Below are 12490 nucleotides of genomic sequence, written 5' to 3'. Positions count from 1 at the left end.
GTCTTCCCGGACAGTCTGGTGAGGACACCGTGGCCGCACCAGTGCTGCCTGCCCGCCCGCCCCTGCCATGCCATCTTGCTCCCTTGCATGCCTCAAGAGGCCGAGTCACCAGTGGATCTGAGCCCCTGGGAGGGCCTGAACTTCAGAAGGCCATCCTTTGTCCCCAGCGCCCCTCTCTTGGAGCACCCCGGCCAGCGGTTCTCTCAGTCCCGAAGCACATGATGTTGAGCTCTTGGGGTCTCCCAGCCCCTCGGAGCACAGGCATCGGAGGCATGTGCAGACCGGCTTGTTGTTAAATCAGATGCCATTCGCGGGCGTCTAAAGGGTGGCAGCCTCGGGCGCCAGGGGTGGTGCTCTGAGCTGGGTCAGGGAGGGGACCAGGAGAGGGTGGCCAAGGTGAGCACGACCCAGCTCTGACCCCGGCCGGACAGGCCCTCTGCCCCGAGGCCTACGGAGCCCACCTCGTTAGCCCTTGCGGCAGCCACGGGAGGTAGGGCCCTGCTTGCTGCCCGCGCTCCCGGTGAGGAGCTGAGGACCAGGCCCCCTGGCTCCCTGGGTCCCACGGAGGTGGGCGGCAGAGGTGGGACTTCCACCCGCGCTCTGCCTGCCTTTGAGAACGTTTGCCCTCAGCTCTCCCTCCTCCATCACAGGCCTGCCGCCTCCCTCCCGCCTCCCGAGACAGGCTGCTGGGAGCATCCTGCACCTGGAGCTGCTGGTGGCTGTGGGCCCCGACGTCTACCAGGCCCACCGGGAGGACACGGAGCGCTACGTGCTCACCAACCTCAACATCGTGAGTGCTCCAGCGGGGAGGGGGCTCCTGTGGGGGGGCGCTGGGTTTCTGGAGAACCGCCACATGCATCTCTGGGCACAAGATGGTGGTGAGCAGGTAAACCTGAGGCTGGGGTCAGACTTGGGGCTCAGGGCCCCCCACCCCAGGGGACAAGAGGTGTGGTCTGCTCTTCCCTTCCTCCTGCCCGACCCTCACCTGCAGTGGAGGTGAGTGAGGTCCCAGAACCCACAGCTTCTTGCTACCCGGGTCCTTTCTCCCAGAGGCCACCCTCAAGCCTGGCCTCTTACCCCATGTCCGTTTGATCCAGGGAAACCTCCAGCATCACTGCTCAGCAATGGGCTGCAGGCTGCTCCGTGCTCCCTCTGCCCTCTCCAGTTCTCCCGTCCCTCACTCAGGGAGGTGCAGGGCAGGTCGACCAGCTGGACACCGAAGCAGACACCCCCCCTGGCAAATGAGACGCCTGTCTCCCTTTCTTGCAGCAGCCGCCCCCCCAACACTGCAGGCCTCCCCTTCACTTGGCTTCTAGGGTAAAAGTAGGGCAGGGGGTCACCACTCCCACTAGCTATTACACCTTCATTTCCCACAGTGCAACGAAGTCAGAAAAAGATACTTACAAAATGAATTATGCTAGAATATATATATATACCTAGATATATATTAAAGCCGTTTTATTGAGATAAATTCACATACCATAATTCCATCGGAAGTGTTCAATCACTGTCTTCTAGTATATTCACAGAGTTGTGCATGCATCACCACAATCAGTTCTGGAACATTTTCACCCTGAAGAGGGTTCACTATGTTACACGTCCTCTGGCTTTCCTTTTAGTGACATCCACGACCCTGAACTTCCCCTTGCAACCACAATCACCTCCACGTATCACTGCTGTTGGTTACACTTGCTATAACGTGCTCCCGTCACCTGGAAAATGTATTTTTTAATTCCAAATAAGTGGGAATGGAAATCAGGAAGCATTTAGGAGATCAGCTGCGGCTGATGGCTGACAGTTCTAGGCCCCTCCCTGTCCTCCCCGGCCTGCTCCAGACGGGGTGGGGGCTTGCAGAGATGCTGCTGGTGTTGGGCCAGGGCAGACCCTCTTAGCAAACTGGCCCTTGAGGAGGGGGACCTGGTCCCAGCTGTGGGCCACTGCCTCTAGGATGGGGGTACTCGACAACTCTCTGCCCTACCTTGGGCCTTGTCACCCATTTTGGACAAAGGGAAACGTGCCCTCCCCATCAGCCTCACTGGTCTCGGAGCCCAAGTGCCCCCCACGGGGGTCTAGGATCCCACCGCCCGCACCTCCTCTTGTAACTGCCTGCTAGGGTTTCCAGCATGCTGCAAGTCCCAGAGGGGATGTGTTTTCCTTCTTAGTGAACATTATTTCCTCTAAGTCATTTGAAAGCTGTCGTTTAAGAGGTCTGAAGTGTCCCACTCCCCCCTGTTCTAATATTCTGAAATATGGGAATCAAACCCGGCTCCCTCTGGCCATTCAAGCAGCTGTGGAGAAGTGTGTGGGACCCGGCCTTGCCCACAGGGCCCCATTTCCTCACTCCCCAGCTCATTCTTCCTGAGTCTGCCAGGAATTTATCCTCTCGCTTTCTGAGTCTTGAAGTCCAAATCCAGTTCTGCAGGGCCTGCAGGGTCCCAGGTCTGAGGTTCACTCTCTTTTAAGGACCCCGGGCATCTTGGGGCCGGGCCGTCCTAGCCAGCTTGGCCTCATCGTGACCAAGCACATCTTCAAAGACCCTCCTTCCAAATGGGGTGATGTTTTCAGGTGGGAGTGAGGACTTGAGCGTGTCTTTTTGGGAGGATTCGATTCAAACCCCTAATATCCACCATGAAATTTCCATCCTGTTTCACAGGTGGGGAGACTGAGGCTCAGAGGTTAGTTACCAGGTTCCCGAGCGGGCAGCCAGGAAGCAGTGGAGCCTGGATTCAAATGCAGGCGGCCGAGGCCGGTGATAAATCCCGTTCTCAGGACTGGGGGCCGTGTCCACTTTAGAGGACAAGCTGGCTCAAGTGGCTACAGCCAGGAACAGGGAGGAAGGAGAGAGCCTCCACCACCTCCTGAAGGGGGTCGGATTAAACAAGTAGAGGCAGAAGGAAAGGGGTTTCCTGCAGAGGGATAGAAATGAGAAAGGACATGGTGAATACAAGGCCAAGAGAAACTATTTGATGGAGCATTCTAGAATACTGCCATAGCTCTAGGATGTGGTTTCAGGGTTTTTCCTCTTGGTGTTTGTCTGCCTCCCTGGGCCAGGAGCAAGGGGGGGGACCAGAAGCATATCTGGTCATCTCCAGCGCTGGCTCCCACATGCGTGCGGAGCAGCCCACCCCTCTCCCTGCATGCTGCCCAGCCTCCCTGGGGGGATGTCCCACCTCCCTTCCCTTTGTCCTTCGCAGGCGTCAGAACTGCTGAGGGACCCATCCTTGGGGGCGCAGTTCCGGGTGCACCTGGTGAAGATGCTCATCCTGATGCAGCCCAAGGTAGGCTCCCAGCTGGGCTTCGGCACCCACGTCGAGGTGCAGCCCAGAGTCACTGGAAAGCCCGTTCCTTCCTCCTTCCCGTCGTCCTGTGGACCACAGGGCAGCATGGTTGGGTGCAGGGCTTTTGGACAGACAGACGGGCCTTGAATCCGAGCTCTGCCCCGGCACCCGGTGCAGGCTGCAGAGCGAAGGAACTTCTCCAATCCTCAGTTTCCCCCTGTGTAGCAAGGGGATGGGCACAGGACTGATGGAAGGACTAAATGAGGAAGCTGGGGTCAGCACTGTGCCTGCTGAGGCTCCAGTATCCTCCCCCAGGATGCTCCGAGCATCACAGCCAACATCACCGCGTCCCTGCGGAGCGTGTGTGACTGGAGCAGGAGCATCAACCCCGCGGATGACTCAGACCCCAGGCACGCCGACCTGGTCCTCTACATCACCAGGTAGCTGAGCTCCAGGTTGCTCTGCCATGGGACCCGGCTGGGGGAAAGCATCTTAGCACCACCGAGACGGCTATTCTCTCTCCCCAGGTTTGACCTGGAGCTGCCTGATGGCAACCGGCAGGTTCGGGGGGTCACCCAGCTGGGGGGTGTCTGTTCCTCCTCCTGGAGCTGCCTCATCACCGAGGACACCGGTTTCGACCTGGGGGTCACCATTGCCCATGAGATCGGGCACAGGTACATGGCCCCCCAGCCATTGCCCAACTCTGGTCAAGGAGCTGACTGGGCCCCAGGAGGGTGAGGCCCTGGCAGAACCTGCCGGAAGTACCTGTGCCCTGGACCCCAGTGAGTCCGGAAGGCTCAGGGGAGAGGGCAGAGAAGGCGGATCCTTCTCACAGGGCGACTAAAAGAAACTTTTTAATTTTCCTTTAGAAAGCATGCAAAACAAACTTAGCAACTAAAATATAAGTTTTGTAGGAAATTCAGGTAAAGAAGCAGCAAACTGAAAAAATTATCTGAAATCTCACCACTTAGAGGTTGTGTCTGTTCACATTTTGTGTTTAATTTTAGCCATTTCTTTATGTATTGCACACATAATTTTTTATTTGTAATATTGGGACTGTGTTGTACACTTCCTTTTTTTTTCCTAACCTAATAATGTACCCTGGCCTCTCCTCCTGTATCTTTCACTACCTTTTGGTGCCCATGGCATGATTTATTTAATTAATCCCCTATTGTTGGATAGTTAGGTTGTTTCCAATGTTGCCTATTGGGAACATTATGCGTTATTAGGGACAAACCTTCCCAGGTATCTTTTATCACTTGGTAGAGTAGTGGGTTCCTTTTCTTTTTTCTTTTCCGGCTTTTAATTATGAAAGTAACACCTGCTTGTAAAAATTCAAATAGTACAGCGACTTTTCAAGTAAAAAGTGAAAGTCTCCGTCACCCCCCCCCCCCCAAGTGGTTTCCGCCCTTCAGAACTGGGCTGGTCGATTCCCGGGGGTAGGGTGGGGGGAGGCCAGGGTGACCGTGGAGGCTGAGTGTGCAAGGCTGGCGGCTCCTCCAGATCAGACCCCGGCAGCAGCCCCCCCATCCCTGCTCCTGCACTAGCATGCCCTGCTAGAATTCCTCTCTGGATTTTGTTTGGGAGAAAAAAGTGCTGGTGCTGGAAATAGTGTGAAAACTGTCGCCTTCCACTGCTCAGGAGTGGACATGATGGCCTCAGGCCTGCACTTTTTCTTGGTCTTTTACTGACCTACGTTGCACCTGTGGTCAGGGAGCACACCCATGCCACGGCGTGCAGGGCAGTAACCACCCGCCACCCCCACCCCAGATTCCCAACACCCTGGGTTAGTTTGTTTTGCCCCTTCTTAACGCTCTTTGATATTTATTGGCCAAAAGAAGTGGGGGCCAGTTTCCTTCTCTGCGGGAGGGAAATTGAAGCAGGCACCCTGCAGGACTCACTTCACTGCACTGCGTTAGCTGGTGGGGGGGCCAGGAGTCAACGAGGGTCCAAAAACTGTGGCGAGGGTAGTGGGGCCCGGGTGGGCGCCCAGGGGCCGCCTTCAGAGCCGCCGGGCCGCCCGCAGCTTGGGCCTGGAGCACGACGGCGCGGGAGACAGCGGCTGCGGCCCCGGCGGCCACGTGATGGCGACAGACGGCGCCGCGCCCGCCCGCGGGGGCCTCGCGTGGTCCGAGTGCAGCCGCCGGCAGCTGCAGCGCCTGCTCGGGTAGCGCCCCCGGCCCCGCCGCAGCCCACCCGGCGCACCTGACCCTCTGTCCCCTCCGCGTGCCCGGGCCTGAGCCCCGATCCTCCCACCCCGGTCGCCCCCGCGCCCCCTTCCATTCCACCCGCGGCCCCGCTCTCCGCGGCCCCACGCCTCCATCCCGGCCTTGTCGCAGCGCAGGCCGGGCGCGCTGCGCCTGGGACCCACCGCGGCCGCAGCCCGAGCCCCCGGGGCGCCCGCCCGCCGCGCAGCCCGGCCTCTACTACGGCGCCGACCAGCAGTGCCGCGTCGCCTTCGGCCCCGCCGCCGCCGCCTGCACCTTCGCCCGGGAGCACCTGGTGAGTCCGGCCGCCGGGCTCGCGGACCCCCACTGGCGCTTTTGGTGGCCGTTCTGCCCGGGCTCGCCTCGGTTCTACTCTGGGGGCCTTAGCCATCTTTGAACTAGAACTGCCGCACTTGGCTTTCCACTTGGCCTGCAGGTTATGTCGTGGGCCTGGCACAGCCCCTGTGTCCCCAGACTGAGGCGAGCCGGCCGCTGGTCCTAGCAGGCAGTCTCCAGTGCCCGGGCTCTGCTGGGGCACGCAAAGGCCTGTGGGAGCCAGGGAAGGGCTGGGGTCGGCAGGGAGGACTTCCTGGAGGAGGTGGCCTCCAAGCTGAGCCCTACAGCAGGGCCATGAGCAGGCAGGGGAAGGGGAAATGGAGGGGATGCAAGCAGCCCCCTCAAACAGACTTCCTTCCAGGGCTCCATCTGACTTTCATGGGTCTTGCTTTGGTGGGCACCTTTTTCCATAAAAGATACTGAAAATTGTATTTGGGTATTTTTGTAAAGTATTTTAAATTTGATGTTCAGTGTTATAAATTCAAATATGTTAATATTTTACGTTATATCTTCTCTTTGACCTAAAGAATTCATTCTTTTTTTCTGATCTTAAAATAAATTCCAACACTTTTGTGGGCCCCTAAAAGTGTCGTGGTCCGCAGCCACTGTGTGTGCCATGCCTGCTGGACGCCATGGCCCTGCCCCTCCTCCCGGCTGCCAGAGGCCCTCCCATGTGTCCACGTGGTCTGGGGAGAACAGCTAGGGCCTGGGTTCCCTGAGCTGGCCCCCGTCTCCCCCCTTAGGACACATGCCAGGCTCTCTCCTGTCACACAGACCCCTTGGATCAAAGCAGCTGCAGCCGCCTGCTCATTCCCCTCCTGGACGGGACAGAATGTGGCGTGGATAAGGTCAGAAGCTGGAGCGTGTGCACGTGTGCGTGCACAGGGCACCTCCAGCCTGGCAGCCTTCATTCCCGGGGTGGGCAGTGGGAGGTGTTAGCAGGCCAGGGGCAAAGGTGCGGAGCTGCCCACCCGGTCATCACCTGGCAGAAAGGTAACTTGCGTGCATGGTGGTGGGAACCTGGCGATGCAAGCCCCTCACATGCTCCCTGCGCCTCCACAGGGCTTGGGAGATGGGATGGCTTTTCTGGGTTCATGGGACCAATAGTCATAGCCGGTGACCTTCTCGAGAAGGGTGGGAGGTTGGATCCTGATCTGTCTGGACCCCGAGCCCCCACTTTTGACCGCCACTCCTTTGCAGAGAGAGTAGGTGTCTACTGAACCCCACTCCCAGGCTTGGTGCTAACCGAGCATGGTGCTGCATCTCATGTTCTCTTTCCCAACCCCGGAAACAAGTGTGCTGTGTCTGCACGTCACAGAGGCCAGGGTTTCCCAGCTTTGTCCGAGCTCCCCATCCCCAGCCCCTCATATTGCCTGCACGGCCCCCAGCAGCTGTGTCCCTTCCCTTCCGACTGGGCGTGGCCGCCCCTCTCCTGTGTCCAGGCCATCGTCTGACCTGTTTCCCTGAGCGTTTGCTCCCTGGCAGAGGGGTGGGAGGGCAGATGGGGGGGTGGGGAGGGGGCTGGGTGCAGGAGCCGCCGCTGTCCTTGCCTTCCAGTGGTGCTTCAAGGGTTCCTGCCGCTCCCTGGCACAGCTGGCCCCCGTGGCTGCGGTGCACGGGCACTGGTCTAGCTGGGGACCCCCCAGCCCTTGCTCCCGCTCCTGCGGAGGGGGCGTGGTCACCAGAAGGCGGCAGTGCGACAACCCCAGGTAACTCGCAGAGCGAGGGGGTTGTCCTTGCCAATCAGGGAGGGGGGCAGGCTCTAGGTTCCCTGGTTTGAGGAAAGCCGGACCCCTCTCACCTCTTGTGCCTCTTGGGCATTTTCAGACCTGCTTTTGGGGGACGGGTGTGCCCGGACGTTGACCTGAAAGCAGAGATGTGCAATACCCAGGTAGGCGGGGCCCTGGGGCCCAAGGACCAGTGGCTGTAATTTGGGATTCACGCAGGCTGCTCAAGAGAGTGAAGGGGGCGCTTTTAAGGCCGCCACAGGGACCTCACAGCACAGGCCAGGGTGGCCCCACCAGCAGCTGGTCCTGAAGTGCGACCCCCTCCCCGCCTGCCCCTGCCTTCCAGAGTCCCCCTGAGAGAGGGGTGAGACCCGGCAGTCACCTCTGCAAGGGGAGGCTCGCCCCCTTTCCCCTGGGGTGGCCTGAGTCTGTCACCCTGGCTGGACACAGTCCTGCACGGGCCTGAGACCTTCCTGCTCCTCCTCTCCAGGCTGGACATGGGGTGCCTGGGCTCCCTGGACCCCAGGGAGGGGGCTGGGCACAGGGGTGCCTGCCTGGAGGGTGGCTGTGGCCAGAGTCTGTGCTCCGCCTGGTGGGCTCCGATTCTGTCCTCTCAGACCCCTTGGCACAAAAAGAAAGCCAGGCCTCCTGCCTCGGCCCCGGGCTCCCGCCTGTCCACAGGGCCCCAACTGCTGGTCTCGAATGCACAGCACCAGGGGCACGGGCACACTCCTCCTCATTTCCAGAAGCTCGGGCTTTCCTGCTCCCTTCTTCCTTGCTCGTGTTGGGTCGTGTGCCGTGTCCTTTACCAATTCCGAGGAGGTGCTGCTGTCACCCCACCTTACAGAGCAGGGATCCGAGGCCACGAGGAGCAGGGCCAGCCCCGGGTCTGGAGCCCGCCCCTGCCCGGGCCCAGCCTCCTCTCCAGCCCACTCCCCTCCCGCGCCTGCCTCTGCCTCCTCCCTGCCAGGCCTGCGGGAAGACCCAGCTGGAGTTCATGTCGGAGCAGTGCGCCCAGACCGACGGGAGGCCCCTGCACCCCAGCCCGGGCGGCGCCACCTTCTACCGCTGGAGCTCGGCCGAGCAGCACAGCCAAGGTGGGGCGGGCTGGAGGGGTCTGGCTCGCCGACCTCTGACGCGGGGGCTGATGTCAGGGGGCTTCTCCAGGGCAGGCCTGGGGCTCAGGCATCACACCGACCTTGGGGCACTGTCTGGCTCTGCCCCTGGCTGGCAGGGCAGGCCGTCACTCCCCCTCTCTCGGGTCTCGGTTTCCCCATGGGTAGGATGGACATACCAGCACCACCCAGCAGCATCTAGTGTTGTTCCGGGGCTCTGAGATCACGGAGGGGAAGCTCCGAGCTGGCTCCTTGGCTCGTCGCTCAATAGCACTAGCTGTTTGTTAGGATAATGATTGTTACTCAGAAACTAGAAACCTGCCCCCAAATGCGCAGGCTGAAGCTGGCGGGGGGCTGGCAGGGCTGGGGGCAGCTCCCTCTGTCTTGCCCCTGGGCCTCCCCGGGGCCCTCCTCCACGCTGCCATCCCTCCCAGGGGACGCGCTGTGCCAGCTCATGTGCCGGGCGGTGGGCGAGAGCTTCATCATGAGGCGCGGCGACGGCTTCCTGGACGGGACGCGGTGTGTGCCAAGCAGCCCGCAGCAGGAAGGGGGTCCGAGCCTGTGCGTGTCAGGCCGCTGCAGGGTAGGCCCCCGTGGGCAGCAGGCTGTGGCCCAGAGGCCGGCTGTCCCAGAGGGGACTGCGGGGGACTGGGGCCGTGGGGCTGTGCGGGCCTGAAGCTGGGAGTCCGCTGGGGGTCGGGGGCTGTGACCTTGGGCCAGTCGTCTGAGTCTTGGCAGACCTTAGGAGCTGTGGAAATGACCCCGTTGGTTCTGTGGCTGTCAGGCCACACCCTCCCACCCTGCCCCGGACTCCCTGTCCCGGGGTCTCATGCCACCGTCCCCTTCGCACAGACCTTCGGCTGTGATGGCAGGATGGACTCCCAGCAGGTCTGGGACGTGTGCCAGGTGTGCGGGGGGGACAACAGCACGTGCAGCCGCCGGAACGGATCCTTCTCAGCTGGGAGAGCCCGAGGTAGGGTCCTCCCTCGGGGCGGAGGAGCTGGGTGTCCCCTGGGCCCCCACGGTGGGCTCGGGTTTTGCTGACAATGCTGCCGCCAGGCTTTCTAGTCCCTACTCCAGAGGCAGGGCAGGAAAAATGCAGGCCTTGTGCGGTTTCTGGCAGGCTAGCCTCTTCTCGAGGAAACCATGATGAGAGGGATGCGAGGAGCGGGAGGAAAACCCTTGAGTTTATTTACAAACAAACTTGGCTACTTGGAGGACCCAAGGCCTGTCTCCCTCTGGCTTGGCCCCAACACTGTGCGAGCCCTGGACCTGGTCCCTTCTCCCGGCCAGGACGTCACCCTTCACAGGTGCCCATCCAGTCTGGTTTGGTTGCCCCAGTGGCGGTGGGCTCACTACCTCCTGAGGCAGCCTTGTTGCATTGTTAGCTTTTGGTGTTTTAAAAAGGCCTTTTTTCCCAGTGGAACTGAAATCTGCCCACTTTTGACTGTGATGTCAGTGGCCCTGTGACACCTCCCCCCAACCTGCTTCCTTCTAGAATATGTCACATTCCTGACTGTTACCCCCAACCTGACCAACGTTTACATTGCTAACAGGAGGCCTCTCTTCACGCACTTGGGTGAGTCGACTGGAGGCCCCCACGGTCCATCTTTCTGTCCGGAAGGCCATTTACCCCTGACCTCTGAGTCCTTGGGGTGGGGCACGTACCCTGGGGTCCTCTCAAGTTTTGTGTGGGTGCAAGCCCAGGGTGTTCATCAGGTTCTGGGAAGTGGCCCAGAGCCATTGCTATGGGAAACCTCCCATGGTCAGACGTGTGTGCGGTCGCGGTTACTGCTTCTGGGGGGAGTGGCGGCCGGTAGCTGAGCCCTCAGCTCTCGGGGCTGCTTAAAGGGTACCGGCGGCGGGGGCTCTTTCCCGGAGGCGAGGGCGAGGCGGAGGACTTGGCCAGGTCCTCGGCGGGAGGCGTACAAGGTGTGGAGGGCAGCGATAAGGACAAGACACTCTTTATCCAGTAGGAGTATGCGCCAAAGAGAATTTATTTAGGGGTGATTACAGGTTATATAGGCTGGTAAGAAGGGTAGGGCTGGAAAGGAGGTGAAGTAGCCTTAAATGGCAATACTGAAGGGAGAGGGGCTAGGATTGGTTCTGAGAGGACGCAGGAGCCGTAGCAGCGGGCGGGAGTTGTTCCGGCCACGGTGCATGCGCGCTGGCGGTGGCAGGAGTTGCCTTGGCACAGGGGAGTGTGCGGGCAAGATAAGGAAGTGGGGAAAGGGCGGTTGGGAGAAAGGCGGTTCCCTTCGGCGAGCCTCCCCTGCCAGTGGCATTTTGGGTGAGGAAAAGGGAGCTGCCCTGACCTCGCTTCCCAGGCTCGGGGGGGCTGCAGAGGGCACTAAGCGCCCGTACCCACTACCCTCCCCAGGGGGTGATATCAGGTCCCCTGGCCCAGGCCTGGTAAGTCGAGGTACAAGCTCAGTCACCCACAATTCCCCTTTCTTTTTTAATTAGAGGAAGAGGCTTTACCAGAGAGGCCCGCTAAGGGTGAGGGAAGGGGGAGGTCAGGGAAGGGAAAAAGGGGTTGACGGTGGCTCAGCGAGGCTGGAGCTTAGTGTTGGTGTGGTGCCCGGGCGCTTGACAATGGCTTCGCTGCAGCGGGCTGGGCGAAGGTGAGGGGTTTAAAGTTCAGGGGTTTAGAGAAGCTGGAACTCGAGGCGAGAGCGATGTTCAGGTGATTGAGAAGGGCCTCGCGGTTGGTGAGTCGACCGGTGGCGTTGAGGTCGCGGAGGGTTGGCTGTCATCTTGGAGTGGGGGGCGTCAGAGGTGGCGAGTCGCTGATACTGGATTTGCACGAACGAGGAAAAAATGGCATCCGTTTGTTTCCTTACAAGCTGGACAATTTTGCGGATGAGGCAGGGTCCTAAGATGAGAGCTAGAATAATTATTAATAAGGGGCCAAGAAAAGGAAGGATGTATGGGAGGATGGGAGTGAAAAAACTGGACCAATAACTGGTGGCTTCACGATCTCTTTTACGCTTTTCCAGTCCCTCTCGGACTCTTTTCAGGCTGTCCTCGACGAGACCTGTGGAATTAGCATATACACAGCACTCTTCTCCCAGGGCGGCGCAGAGGCCTCCTTCTTTGAGGAGGAGAAGGTCAAGACCTCGGCGGTTTTGGAGCACTACCTCAGAGAGGGAATTGACAGAATTTTTTAGATGGTAAATAGCGTTTTGTAAGTGACGAATGTCTTCGTCAACAGCCGCCCGGAGGTGAGTTAGGGCGGAGCCTTGACTGGCTAGTGCAGCGATTCCGGTGCCAGCGCCGGCAAGACCTAGGAGGGAGGCAATTGTGAGGGCGGTGATGGGCTCTCGCTTTTGCAGAAGGGCAGGAGCTGCAGTTCTTTCCAGACGGAGGAAGAAGTCTTCTTCGCTGTGGTATAAGACCCTAGGGATAAGGACAATTAGGAGGCAGGTTTCTTTATATTCACTGATGATATTTGTGCTGAGACAGGGGGTAAGTCCTGTAGAGGAGCAGAGCCATTGGGAGGAGTTATGAGGAATGAGAAATTTTGCCGAGCTGCTGGGAGATGAGTAGCTGGCACAGGCAGTGAGGTTGGGAGAGTTACTGGAGCGAGGGCGGACGCACTTTCCCGTATAGGAGACTGAATGAAAGGTCAGGGGGACGGCAGAGGTATTCCAATTGCATTCTAAGGGGCTGTTTTCTGTGCTTTCTGAAAAGGAGAGGTTGGAGGCAACGGGCTCGTACAGGGAGGAAGAGGTGGAGAGGCAGAGCCAGCAGGAGGAGGTAAAATTGGGGTTGGAGGAGTTCACTGAGGCAAAGGCGGCTTGGATGAGGCTGAGGAGGGGAGAGGA

At 59.7% G+C, this 12490-nt stretch overlaps 1 protein-coding gene across 5 annotated transcripts in view; it reads left to right on the top strand.

Moving 5' to 3' along the window:
- Window positions 1–12490, top strand: part of ADAMTS13 (ADAM metallopeptidase with thrombospondin type 1 motif 13) — a 37245-nt gene that overhangs the window by 7868 nt on the left and 16887 nt on the right. For 3 of the 5 annotated variants that reach the window (XM_037797372.1, XM_037797370.1, XM_037797374.1), the window contains 13 exons: window positions 651–790; window positions 3195–3278; window positions 3594–3718; window positions 3806–3952; window positions 5305–5445; window positions 5618–5780; window positions 6565–6669; window positions 7379–7530; window positions 7649–7712; window positions 8519–8645; window positions 9098–9246; window positions 9516–9636; window positions 10162–10242. In XM_037797372.1, coding sequence (XP_037653300.1) covers window positions 651–790; window positions 3195–3278; window positions 3594–3718; window positions 3806–3952; window positions 5305–5445; window positions 5618–5780; window positions 6565–6669; window positions 7379–7530; window positions 7649–7712; window positions 8519–8645; window positions 9098–9246; window positions 9516–9636; window positions 10162–10242 — 1599 coding nt within the window. The remainder of the gene's footprint in view (window positions 1–650; window positions 791–3194; window positions 3279–3593; window positions 3719–3805; window positions 3953–5304; window positions 5446–5617; window positions 5781–6564; window positions 6670–7378; window positions 7531–7648; window positions 7713–8518; window positions 8646–9097; window positions 9247–9515; window positions 9637–10161; window positions 10243–12490) is intronic. The other 2 variants (XM_037797373.1, XM_037797371.1) reach the window with 2 other exon arrangements.

Source organism: Choloepus didactylus, chromosome 10 (genome assembly GCF_015220235.1).
Source record: "Choloepus didactylus isolate mChoDid1 chromosome 10, mChoDid1.pri, whole genome shotgun sequence".
Classification (NCBI taxonomy): domain Eukaryota; kingdom Metazoa; phylum Chordata; class Mammalia; order Pilosa; family Megalonychidae; genus Choloepus; species Choloepus didactylus.
Note: the sequence above shows the minus strand (reverse complement) of the source record. Positions and strands in the feature narration are given on the sequence as shown.